Source organism: Rana temporaria, chromosome 7 (genome assembly GCF_905171775.1).
Source record: "Rana temporaria chromosome 7, aRanTem1.1, whole genome shotgun sequence".
Taxonomy (NCBI): domain Eukaryota; kingdom Metazoa; phylum Chordata; class Amphibia; order Anura; family Ranidae; genus Rana; species Rana temporaria.
The window spans coordinates 70,221,499-70,235,844 of record NC_053495.1 but is presented as its reverse complement, the minus strand read 5'-3'; the positions used below and the strand labels follow the sequence as shown (position 1 = coordinate 70,235,844).

The 14,346-nt window shown below is 40.4% G+C and overlaps 1 protein-coding gene across 1 annotated transcript in view; it reads left to right on the top strand.

The window, feature by feature from the left end:
- The window catches only part of ADSL (adenylosuccinate lyase), a 299,794-nt gene that overhangs the window by 58,969 nt on the left and 226,479 nt on the right, over nucleotides 1-14,346 (top strand). Inside the window, exons 2-4 of the mRNA XM_040359575.1 lie at nucleotides 8,469-8,672; nucleotides 10,174-10,218; nucleotides 10,322-10,401. Coding sequence (XP_040215509.1) covers nucleotides 8,469-8,672; nucleotides 10,174-10,218; nucleotides 10,322-10,401 — 329 coding nt within the window. The remainder of the gene's footprint in view (nucleotides 1-8,468; nucleotides 8,673-10,173; nucleotides 10,219-10,321; nucleotides 10,402-14,346) is intronic.

Here is a 14,346-nt window from a genome sequence, read left to right as displayed (position 1 = left end):
CGACGTTTAAAAAGATTCTACATGTTGCATGTTTTGAGTTAGAGGAGGTCTAGGGCTAGAATTATTGCTCTCGCTCTACCAATCGCTGCGATACCTCACATGTGTAGTTTAAACACCGTTTACATATGCGGGTGCTGCTCACTTATGTGTTCGCTTCTGCGCGCAAGCTCGTCGGGACGGGGTGCGTTTTCTGGCTCCTAACTTTTTTAGCTGGCTCCTAGATTCCAAGCAAATTTGTCAAACCCTGTTGTAATTGACCTCCCCAACTTTTTCAATTACTTCAAAGGGACCCTGCCACTTAGCCAGGAACTTGCTCTCAACAGTGGGAACTAACACGAGGACCCTGTCACAAGGTGAGAAAGCATGGAGTTGGGCCCCCCTGTTGTATATTCTCTGTTGGGCCTGCAGTAAGTGTTATTTTTCCACCGGCATGACTGCTGCAATCCTCTCCTGCATTTGAGCGATATGCTCAATGACACTTTTGTGGGGTGTCTGTTCCCCCTCCCAATTTTTTTTTGTCCATGTCTAAGAGTCCCCGAGGGTGTCTCCCATAAAGCAGGTCAAATGGAGAGTACCCCGTAGAGGACTGGGGAACCTCCCTGATGGCGAACATCAAGTATGGTATCAGGAAGTCCCAGTTTTTCCCATCCTTGTCATCAACCTTTAACATACCGTATTTATCGCGGTATAACGTGCTCCCTCCATCGTCCGGTCCGGCGTCCGTCTGCGGCCTCGATGGTGTCCTCCCGGCTTCTCCAGCGCGCGCCTCAAGTCGAGTCCCCGCGCTCAGTTCGAACGCCTCCGCTGACATATACCGAGTGCAGTACACTCGGGTACATTCGGCAAGGCTCGGCGTCGCTCGCGCTCACGCTTTGTGACGTTTATGCGTGAGCACGAGCGAAGCCGAGCCTGGCCGAATGTACCCGAGTGTACTGCACTCGGTATATGTCGGCACAGGATTTCAAACTGAGCGCGGGAAGCGGCTATTGGCGTATATCGCGCACCCACGATTTTCCCCTTAGTTTAAGGGGAAAATAGTGCGCGATATACGCCGATAAATACGGTACTGTTTAATGTTTTATTGAAGCGTACCACCAAGCCATCCGTTTGAGGATGATACACCGAGGTTCGCAACTGCGTCACCTTAAATAACTTGCACAGCTCCCTAGTTATCCGTGACATAAATGGGGTACCCTGGTCTGTAAGGATTTCTTTAGGGATGCCGACTGAACACCATAAACAGCTTCTAGCAGACGCGGCGCGTAAAGGAACGGCCTCAGGGTAACGGGTAGCATAATCCATGATCATGTGGATATGCTGATGACCACGGGCAGATTTGGGGAGCGGACCCACAAGGTCCATGGCAATCCTCTCAAAGGGCACTTCAATAATGGGCAAGGGCACTAAAGGACTTCGGAAGTGGGGCTGTGGGGCTGACATATGACACACAGGACAGGATTGACAATAATTCTCAATATTTTTCTGTATTCCAGGCCAGTAAAATCTGCGCAACACTCTTTCAGTGGTTTTCTCAACCCCTAAATGGCCTCCTAGCAAGTGTCCATGGGAAAGTTCCAACACCATCCGTCTGTATGGCTTAGGGACCACCAACTGCTCAACCACTTCATCATTCATTTTACATACACGATACAGTAAATCCTCATTGCTGCAGAAATAAGGAAAACAGGTCCTATCCCCTGGTTCGACAGGTACATCATTTAATCACCACTACATTTTCCCAAGCCCTGGCAAGAGTATGGTCTTTTCTCTGCTCAGTACCAAAATTTTCCTTGTGCACATTAAGGTCAGCAAACTCCAACGTAGGCTCAGAGTCGGCAGACGGCTGTCCGGCTCTACTGGTTGTGGGGACTTCCTCAGGCTCCTCCAGCTCTCCTGCCATAACTGAGAAAGGAAAACTCGGAGAGCCCTGAGAGGAGTCCCCTGAACCCACAATATCAGAAGTAACCAGGAGTTCTGGCTCTGCGACTGAGTCGGGTACTGCGACCGGGTCGGAACGATCCCACAGTTCCCAAAACGTAGGGAAGTCCATACCAATGATGGCCTTGTGCACCAAGTGGGGCACAAGTCCGATCGCATGGGACACTGTACCTAAGCCAGTTTTAAACTGAACGGTGGCTATAGGATACTCCCGGGTATCCCCATGTACACAGATCACAGCAACTTTTTTAGCATGAAAATTCAGTTTCAACCATCTCAGCTGTAACCAGACTTCCAGAGTCCAGCAACGCCGTAATAGGCTTATTATTAACAGTCATTCGACACATGTGTTTCCCCACATTTGACGCTGCAGCGCATGAAACGGCAGCAAACAGACTGCCTTCTAATAGATAGATCACACTGCATTGGTTCATCTGTCAACGGACAGTTTGCTGCAACATGTCCCAGTTCTTGGCAACGAAAACACCTGATGTTTCCCCAGTTTGGTTTGTTGAAAGGCAGTGGCTTCCCTTCAGTCCTGGCACCAAAAATCCTCCCCCCTACTTCCTTGCCATGCTTACCACCCACTTCCCCTGGAACAGTCTTACCGGTTGCCTGGGGAGACTTTCAACGAGTTCCACCAGGTTATCTGCCGACTTGGGGTCTCCTTGACTCACCCACTTCTGCAGGGGAATTGACAGTGACCTCAGGAATTGGTCCATGACCACACGCTCCACTATTTGTGGCGCAGACAGAGACTCCGGCTGTAGCCATTTCCGCACCAGGTGGATTAGATCAAACCTCTGCAATCTTGGGGGGCCTCTCAACTTGGAAGAACCAGCTGTGCTCGAACGGCCAAGGTGACACTGAGTCGCGCCAGGATTTCCTTCTTGACCTTCTCATAGACTCCTGCTTCTGCCGACTCCAGATCATAGTAGGCCTTCTGCGATTCACTAGAAAGTAAGGGGGCAATCAGTCCTGCCCACTTGGTTTGAGGCCAACCTTCCCTCTCAGCGGTCCGTTCAAATGTTAGTAGGAAGGCCTCTGGATCATCATCCGTAGTCATCTTGAACAGAAAGCGACCCACATGGATGGCTGAGCGCTTGTCTCCAATATCATTGATTTTCGCAGGTGCCCACTGTGCTAGCATCTCTGCAACTTCAGTCAGGGTTTTCCTATCCACTTTTGCAGCAGTGGCAAGCTGTTCAAACAGCCTCTGCGATTGCTCCTGTACAGCACCAATCTGTTGGCATAGCGCCCCGGTTTGCTCCTGTGCGATAGCGTTGGCTTGTTGTTGTGCAGCATTGGATAACACCATTTGTCTGAGGATTTCCTGCATGTTGTCACTTTAGATACTGGCCTTTTAACCACTTCATTACTGGGCACTTAAACCCCCTTCGTGCCCAGACCAATTTTCAGCTTTCAGCGCTGACGCATTTTGAATGACAATTGTGCGGTCATACAACACTGTACAACACTGTACCCAAATTATATTTTTATAATTTTTCCCCACAAATAGAGCTTTCTTTTGGTGGTATTTGATCATCTCTGCGTTTTTTTTTATTTTTTGCTCCTATAAACAAAAAAAGACAGAAAATTTTGAAAAAAAACACAATATTTTTTACTTTTTGTTATAATAATATCCCAATTTTTTTTTTTTTTTGTTTTCCTCGGTTTGGGCCGATACATATTCTTCTACATATTTTTGTTAAAAAAAAATCGCAATAAGCATATTTGATCGGTTTGCGCAAAAGTTATAGCACCTACAAAATGGGGGATAGATTTATGATTTATTTTTTATTTTTCGTCAGGCCTGTGATATTGCGACGGACATATCGGAAACTTTTGACACAAATTTGGCACCATTCACATTTATACAGCAATCAGTGCTATAAAAATGCACGAATTACTGTATAAATGTGACTGGCAAGGAAGGGGTTAACACTAGGGGGTGAGGAAGGGGTTAAATGTATTTCCTGGGTGTGTTCTGTGTGGGGGGAGGGGACTGACTGGTGGAGGTGACCGATGCTGTGTCCCTATGTACAAGGGACACAGATCGGTCTCCTCTCTCCCTGACAGGACGTGGAGCTCTGTGTTTACACACAAAGCTCCACGTCCCCGCCGATCGCGTGTACCCGGCGGACATCGCGGCCGCCAGGTACACGCATCGGCTTCCCAGCGATGCGCCGGCACAGTGTTTACCCGCTGCGCACCCCCCAGCGGCGCGCGCGGGTAATGCACAGAAAAAGACGTCCAAAGACGTCCACTCGGCACTTGAGAGCCGCGCTGTGGACGTCTTTTGTCTATAGCGCGGATCTCAAGTGGTTGAATAGTAACTTACTACTGCTGGTCGCAGCCTCCACCATATGTAACCTGGGGGATAGGTAGCAGGTACAAAAGCTCCCTGGGATGAGCAGGCACAGATACCAAGTCCATGGGATAAGTGAAAACAGAGGGGTGTTTATTGGTGCTATATACAAAATCTATTTACAGGTGCTGTACAGTGTGCAGAAAAATAAACAAAACAAAAGTAATTGAACAAAAACCTAGCCGCGTCTTGGCTCTAACATACAATATATATAGGCCCTCACTACCAGGCTGAACAAGCCTACAGCTTGTCAGCTTAAATATATATATATATATATATATATATATATATATATATATATATATATATATATATATATATATATATATATTTATATATATATATATATATATATATATATATATATATATATATATATATATTTTTATATATATATATATTTTTATATATATATATATATATATATATATATATATATATATATTTATATATATTTACACATATATATATATATATATATATATGTATGTGTGTGTGTGTGTGTGTATATATATATATATATATATATATATATATATATATATATATATATATATTTACACATATATATGTGTGTGTATATATATATATTTACACATATATATGTGTGTGTGATTATTTATATATATATATATATATATATATATATATATATATATATATATATATATATATATATATTAGAAAGGTGTTGGTACTGCGCTGGTATATTAATGTGATATCAAAAACATTTTGAAGAAAACATTTTTTTTTTTTTTTTTTTTAGTTTACCCAAAAAAAAATCTTTTTTTCTATTTGACCCCTATAGTGATATAGTGTTAGATCCAGTATAGTGATATACGTGATGGGTCACTATAGAAACAGCTCTTGTGAACATATGTACTAGCTTGATGCTATGTGCATATGCTGTGCCATCAAAAATAAATAAAAGAATAAATAAATATGGCTACCCCAAATGATGTGCTTGTGAAACAATATTCCAAAGTGCTATAAGTGAGTCTATAAACTATTATGAATATACATGCCCAAATGTGCGAACATATAAATAATGAATAATATTATTAATATATACAAATAATAATAAAGTGCGTTGGTGCCAAAAATTAGTTTTTCACAATTCATGTGCATTCATGCTGCAACACGTCCCCAATTATGGGTGAGCGCCAGTTCACAAATTCCAGTCCAGACAGAAAGTGTTGCTGAGTTTAAATCCTGGTGCTATATTTCATGCATACAGGGTGCTGTCACTTCTTCCACCCGACAAAGATAAGTGCTACCACCACCAACTGCTGAAATGCGAACTCACCAGACCCCAGCTGGTAATGTGCCTCAAAAACTTATTCCGTTAAAGTTGGTGAGTCCTCTCAGGATGTTCCTCAATGCCTCAAAGAAACCAAGGGGCTCATCATGGTGAAATACGTTTAAAAATATATTTATTTAAAATTCATAATAAAAAAAAAAAGACGCAAAACTGCGAAACGCGTAAGAAGCTATGTGGACAGCGCAAGGGGGAGTGTAATTTTAACCAGTGAGACCACAGGTACAGCAGGAGCCAGGAACGCACCCGTACGATAAGCTGGTCAGCGGCTGTCTAAAAGACTGACACTGCCAAAGACACCAGGTGCTGGTTTTAAAGCACCTCTCTTGTGAGTAGTTTTTTATTATGAATTTTAAATAAATATATTTTTAAACGTATTTCACCATGATGAGCCCCTTGGTTTCTTTGAGGCATTGAGGAACATCCTGAGAGGACTCACCAACTTTAACGGAATACGTTTTTGAGGCACATTACCAGCTGGGGTCTGGTGAGTTCGCATTTCAGCAGTTGGTGGTGGTAGCACTTATCTTTGCCGGGTGGAAGAAGTGACAGCACCCTGTATGCATGAAATATAGCACCAGGATTTAAACTCAGCAACACTTTCTGTTTGGACTGGAATTTGTGAACTGGCGCTCACCCATAATTGGGGACGTGTTGCAGCATGAATGCACATGAATTGTGAAAAACTAATTTTTGGCACCAACGCACTTTATTATTATTTGTATATATTAATAATATTATTCATTATTTATATGTTCGCACATTTGGGCATGTATATTCATAATAGTTTATAGACTCACTTATAGCACTTTGGAATATTGTTTCACAAGCACATCATTTGGGGTAGCCATATTTATTTATTTATTTCTTCTTTTATTTATTTTTGATGGCACAGCATATGCACATAGCATCAAGCTAGTACATATGTTCACAAGAGCTGTTTCTATAGTGACCCATCACATATATCACTATACTGGATCTAACACTATATCACTATAGGGGTCAAATAGAAAAAAATAATTTTTTTGTGGGGTAAACTAAAAAAAAAAAAATTTCTTCCAAATTTTTTTGATATCACATTAATATACCAGCGCAGTACCAACACCTTTCTAATTTTTTCACCTAAACCTCTTGGATAGTTTATACAGCACTGCAGCAGGTCAATATAGTATTATTTAGAACTTATTTTTGCGCCGGTGACAATCACTTTTCATATACAGGGAGTGCAGAATTATTAGGCAAATGAGTATTTTGACCACATCATCCTCTTTATGCATGTTGTCTTACTCCAAGCTGTATAGGCTGGAAAGCCTACTACCAATTAAGCATATTAGGTGATGTGCATCTCTGTAATGAGAAGGTGTGTGGTCTAATGACATCAACACCCTATATCAGGTGTGCATAATTATTAGGCAACTTCCTTTCCTTTGGTAAAATGGGTCAAAAGAAGGACTTGACAGGCTCAGAAAAGTCAAAAATAGTGAGATATCTTGCAGAGGGATGCAGCACTCTTAAAATTGCAAAGCTTCTGAAGCGTGATCATCGAACAATCAAGCGTTTCATTCAAAATAGTCAACAGGGTCACAAGAAGCGTGTGGAAAAACCAAGGCGCAAAATAACTGCCCATGAACTGAGAAAAGTCAAGCGTGCAGCTGCCAAGATGCCACTTGCCACCAGTTTGGCCATATTTCAGAGCTGCAACATCACTGGAGTGCCCAAAAGCACAAGGTGTGCAATACTCGGAGACATGGCCAAGGTAAGAAAGGCTGAAAGACGACCACCACTGAACAAGACACACAAGCTGAAACGTCAAGACTGGGCCAAGAAATATCTCAAGAATGATTTTTCTAAGGTTTTATGGACTGATGAAATGAGAGTGAGTCTTGATCGGCCAGATGGATGGGCCCGTGGCTGGATTGGTAAAGGGCAGAGAGCTCCAGTCCGACTCAGACGCCAGCAAGGTGGAGGTGGGGTACTGGTTTGGGCTGGTATCATCAAAGATGAGCTTGTGGGGACTTTTCGGGTTGAGGATGGAGTCAAACTCAACTCCCAGTCCTACTGCCAGTTTCTGGAAGACACCTTCTTGCCAGCGTGGCTGGCAAGGAAGGGTATAAAAGAAGAAAAACTAATGACATGGCCTCCTTGTTCACCTGATCTGAACCCCATTGAGAACCCCATTGAGAACCTGTGGTCCATCATCAAATGTGAGATTTACAAGGAGGGAAAACAGTACACCTCTCTGAACAGTGTCTGGGAGGCTGCGGTTGCTGCTGCACGCAATGTTGATGGTGAACAGATCAAAACACTGACAGAATCCATGGATGGCAGGCTTTTAAGTGTCCTTGCAAAGAAAGGTGGCTATATTGGTCACTGATTTGTTTTTGTTTTGTTTTTGAATGTCAGAAATGTATATTTGTGAATGTTGAGATGTTATATTGGTTTCACTGGTAAAAATAAATAATTGAAATGGGTATATTTTTTTTTGTTAAGTTGCCTAATAATTATGCACAGTAATAGTCACAGATATCCCCCTAAAACAGCTAAAACTAAAAACAAACTACAAACTACAAACTAAAAACTACTTCCAAAAATATTCAGCTTTGATATTAATGAGTTTTTTTGGGTTCATTGAGAACATGGTTGTTGTTCAATAATAAAATGAATCCTCAAAAATACAACTTGCCTAATAATTCTGCACTCCCTATGTATATGTATGTGTATATGTATATATATATATATATATATATATATATATATATATATATATATATATATATATATATATATATATTTAATTAATTAATTTTTTTTTTTTTTTTCCTTTTATTATTTATGCTTTTGTAGAGTTTGGGGCTTCCAATTACAGAGGAGCAGATCCAGGAGATGGAGACCAACTTGGAGAACATAGACTTCAAAATGGCAGCTGAGGAGGAGAAACGCTTGCGGCATGATGTCATGGCTCATGTGCATACATTTGCGCATTGTTGTCCTCGAGCTGCGCCCATTATTCATCTCGGGGCCACTTCCTGTTATGTGGGTGATAACACAGTGAGTATGCCATGCTTGGCAGTAAGCCTTGCCTATAGAAAGTTGGATTATATTTAAAAGCATCTTAAAAAAATTTGACTATCAAAAAGTTAATTAATTTCAGTAATTCAATTCAAAAAGTGAAACTCCTATATTTTTATAAAGATTCATTACACACAAAGTGATATATTTCAAGCATTTCTTTCTTTTCACCACTTAAGCCCCGGACTATTTGGCTTGCTAAAGATCAGGCCACTTTTTGAGATTTGGCACTGCGTCGCTTTAACTGACAGTTGCGTGGTCGTGCAACGTGGCTCCCAAACAAAATTGAAGTCCTTTTTATCCCACAAATCAAGCTTTCTTTTGGTGGTATTTGATCACCTATGCGTATTTTTGGCGCTATAAACCAAAATAGAGCGTCAATTTAGAAAAAAAGCAATATTTTTTACTTTTTGCTATAATATCCCCCAAAAAATATATATATTTTTTTTTCCCTCAGTTTAGGCCGATGCGTATTCTACATATTTTTGGTAATAAAATACAATTGCAAAAAGCATTTAATTGGTTTGCGCAAAAGTTATAGCGGCTACAAAATGGGAAATAGTTTTATGGCATTTTTATTAATACATTTTTTTTTATTTTTTACTAGTAATGGCAGTGATCCGCGTTTTATCGTGACTGCGACAATATGGTGGACACATCGGACACTTGATGCCAGTTTGGGACCATTATCATTGATACAGCGATCAGTGCTATAAAAATGCACTGATTACTGTAAAAATTACACTGGCAGTGAAGGGGTTAACCAGTAGTTTTGAAATTATTGATTTTTGTCTCATTTATTTACATCACAGAAACCTGACATTTTAACAGGGTGTGTAGACTTTTTTTTTTTTAATATCCCCTGTGTGTTTACATGCGTACGTGTGTGTGTTTATACATACAATAACTTGTATGTTATTTTTTGAGTTCTGAGTTCCCTGTGTGTACTTGCCAGATGCTATTATGTAAGCAGGAGGTGAAAACTTTTGTCCCCATGGATGATTATTTAACCCATATGGACTCTTTTAGGAACTGTTTAAATTCTATTTTATGCTTGCAATGAGTGCAACTCTATCAGTATACTCTGGCTTTTAAGGGTTGTAAAGGTTCGTCTTTCATTTTCTAAATTGGTTCCTTTAAGCTAGTGCGTTGTTGGTTTACTTGCCTTTTCCTTCGATTTCCCTTCTAAATGTTTTGTTTTTCTTTGTTTGAATCTCTCACTTCCTGTTTCTCCTCGGTAAGCTTTCCACCATCATCCGAGGGGTGGAAAGTCATTTAGAACAGCTTACTGAACACCTTACTGAGGTGTAACAGGAAGTGAGAAACAAAGAAAAAAAAACATCTAGAAGGGAAATCGAAGGAAAAGCTAAGTGAACCAACAATGCACCAGCTTAATGTAACCTATTTAGAACCTTTACAACCTCCTTTATTAGGTGCTCAAATTCTTATAGGATTTTGACTAGTTTTCCTTCTCTTGTAGGATCTTATTGTTTTGCGTGATGGATTCGATTTAATTCTTCCAAAGGTGAGCATTTCGGTTCAGTGTACTGAAAATAAAATAAGCCCATACATGAACTTTTTTATTTTATTTTTATTTTTTTAATGGCATGTTTTATTCATTGTAACAGCTTGCACGGGTAATAAGCCGCTTGGCAGACTTTGCAGAAAGATATGCTGATCTTCCAACACTAGGATTCACCCACTACCAGTAAGTAAATCAATAAAGATGTAATAAGTGATCTCTTGTCATGTTGAGTTGTATTCAGGTATAATAAATGTGCTTAAAGGATAACTCCACTTTCGTGGGGGGTAAAAAGCATATACAATTGCGATAACATTCAGTTACAATATGACTTGTATTAAACATTCCCTTTCCTTTTCAATCGGCAGTGCTTTAATTTTCTGTAAAATGCATGGAAATATGGCTTCCTGGAGGCTTACTGTACACAGATAGTGTACAGAACGCCCTCAGATATGTCTGCCATATTTATTGTGTAGAACTACCCCCCCCCCATAGGATCTGCTTAAGTATATTTGGTTCTGTACTCTACCTCTCAACCCCAATAACAGTCTCTACCCCTCTTGGCACACCTGGCAATAGTGTAAGTGCAATGACCAATGAGAAACGCACACGTTATGATAAAACACAGAAATTCTCTTTTCTATAATATTTCTCTGGAAAAAGAACAGTAAATATCTTCAAGTGATCAACTGGAGAGCAATTACTGAGATTAAGAGCACTATAGCTTAACTACTTTGAGCCCGGGCCATAGCCAAATGACGGCCATAAGGTGGCTCTCAAATGCTGGGAGGACGTCTATTGAGGTCCTCTGCTCCTCCGGCCACTGGGGGGCGAGCGAGCGCCGGCGGCATGCGCGCGTGCCCACCGCTTTACTGAGGTGCCGATGCGCGTTCCTGGCGGACACAATGTCCACCAGGTACCCGCGATCGGCCGTTGCACAGACAAGGATGTGGATCTGAGACCGATGCTGTGTTCCTTGTACAAAGGGACACAGATCGGTCACCTCCCCAGTCAGTCCCCTTCCCCCACAGTTAGAATCACTAGTAGGGAAAACATTTAACCCCTTCCTCGCCAGTCACATTTATACAGTATTCAGTGCATATTTATAGCACTGGTCGCTGTATAAATGTGGTCCCAAAAATGTGTCAAAAGTGTCCGATGTCTCCGCCATAATGTCGCAGTCCCAATAAAAATCGCAGATCGCCGCAATTACTAGTAAAAAAAATAAAATAATAAAAAACATGTCATAATTCTGTCCCCTATTTTGTAGGCGCTATAACTTTTGCGCAAACCAATCACTATACGCATATTGCGTTTTTTTTTTTTTTTTTTTACCAATAATATGTAGAAGAATACGTATTGACCTAAAACGAGAAAAAATTTTTTTTTTTTTTTTTTAAATTGGATATTGTATTATAAAGTAAAAAAAAAAAAATTATATATATATATATATATATATATATATATATATATATATATATATATATATATATATATATATATATATATATATATATATATATATATACATACATACATACATACATACATACATACATACATACATACATACATACATACATACATATATATATATATATATATATATATATATATATATATATATATATATATATATATATATATATATATATATATATATATATATATATATATATTTTGACGCTCTTTTTGTTTATAGCGCAAAAAATAAATACCGCAGAGGTGATCAAACACCACCAAATGAAACCTATATTTGTGGGGAAAAAAGGACATCAATTTTGTTTGGGAGCTACGTCGCACGACCGCGCAATTGTCGGTTAAAATGACACAGTGCCGAAAGCTGAAATTTCACCTGGGCAGGTAGGGGGTATATCTGCCCAGTAAGCAAGTGATTAATACTGTATTCAGGCTGCTATCAGGGGATTCCCAACCTGAAAATAACCCCAAGAGCAGAGGCACACAAATGGCAAATAAATAACAATATGACACTTTTTATATAGGATTGGTTGCCTCTACTCAAATTTGCCTCCGAGTCCAGGCATGAGGAGAGCAGAAGACGGACCCTCTTTATTTCAGACCTCTTCCTGATTCCTAACTCCACAGGCTCAACGACAAATGCTGTAATCAAAGCTATATTAAATGGCTTAGCTTCCCAGATAAACTGTCCCGCATATACAGTGCCCTGAGTATGTGTGTACGTGCCCATGTGGCACTAGTAACTTCAGTCCCTTTGAAGAAGGATGATGCTTTGTATCTTTAGCTAGCCACTCTCGTTGGTGCAGTTAAACTTCTGATTAGCAGGGTCAAACACCACAACCGGCCTGAATTATCAAGTAAAGAATGCAGGGTTTTTGATTTCACTCCTCAGTTTTGCCAAAATTGCACAACCCCACCCCCCAATGAACCCATTTTGGAAAGAAGGCACCCCAAGCTATTTGCATGGTGAGTGAATATTTTACAGCTCTCACTTGTTTTTGAAAATGAAGAACGAAAAAAAAAAAAAAAAAATGTGATATATATATTTTTTCAATTTTTCAAACTTGACAAAAAGCGAGATGTGCAAAATACTCACCATACCTCTCGGCAAATAGCTTGGGGTGTCTACTTTGTTTTGTGCCATCTGGGCATTCCATGGTCTCCGAAACTGTGATGGGCAGTGAGGAGTAAAATTAAAAATGTACACCCTTAGAAAGCCTGAAGGCGGTGCTTGGTTTTTGGGTCTCTCTCTCTCTCTCTCTCTCTCTCTCTCTCTCTCTCTCTCTCTCTCTCTCTCTCTCTCTCTCTCTCTCTCTCTCTCCCCTGGTGATTGTTGGTCCTTGGGGGGGGTTTGGGGGGGGGGGGTCACTCCTGGTGGGCTCCAGCTTATGGCTGCTCTTTCTTTCTTTCTTTCTTTCTTTCTTTCTTTCTTTCTTTTAAGAGCTCTTTTCTAGGGTTCCAGAGCTTATAGACGCACAATGGCCAGATGGTTAAGGTGGTCCAGCTTTGCCATGTTTGTGAGGCACTACAGATTGAACTTGCTGTCAGCCAAAGACCAGGCCTTTGGTCGTAAAGTACTGCAGGCAGTAGTCCCACCCTAAGGTAAGGTGCTTGCTTATCCTCTCTATGGTGGCTGTCCTGAAAGACGAACAAGGGAAAAACTTAGTTACTTACCGGTAACATCCTTTTCCAGGAGTCTTTCAGGACAGCACTGGTACCCACCGAATATGTTGGCTATCTCTGAGAACTCATCATATGAGACCGTCGGGTAAGATAAACGTTTTTTTTTGTATGCCGTGTTCTTGTGTCTCCCTAGCTGGCCGGAGGTACTCTGGAAGAACTGAGGGGACGGCAGGAGGATGAGGCTTAAATCTTAAAATTGAAGGCAGTGTTTCTTGAGAGGGGAGGAGCCGTTGTCTCTCTATGGTGGCTGTCCTGAAAGACTCCTGGAAAAGGATGTTACCGGTAAGTAACTCTGTTTTTTCACCTTAATGCATAAGATGCATTAAAGGAGTTGTAAATAAAAAAAGTTTTTTTGCTGAAATGACTGTTTACAGGGTATAGAGACATAATGGTTAACTGATTCCTTTTAAAAACAATTAAAAATAGATAAAAATCAATCATATAATGTACCTGTAGTTTCTAGTTTCGTTTTTGCATGTTTCCTGCTTCTCTGCTGTACAGAGCCACAGAGCCAATACAGGGCAGTAATAGTTTGGAAAACGAAACTGATTGGTACTGTGGGGTTTTAGACACACAGTAATCACACCTCCTTGATTAGTGACCACAGAGAGAAAGCTCCCAGTACTGTGGTTATCAGGAAACGGACAACCAGGAAGTGTGGAGATCAGAGAAGAATTACAGCAACTTGAGAGCAAAAACGAACAATGAGGACATGAAAACAGCACTGCATTAAAGTAAAGGAAGCTATTAAGATAAAAAAAATTCCTTTACAAACCCTTTAAGGTGAAAAAAACATGAGGGTTTACAACACCCTTTAATGTTTTTTTTTTATATTATATTTTTACTCATATGTTACTCATATCTTAATTGTATGGTACAGGACTATTCATATACCATAAGTTTTTTATAGGTGTGCATTTTCAGGTGATTGGACGCTGGCAAGACTCTTAAGGACATGCACCCTGGGTG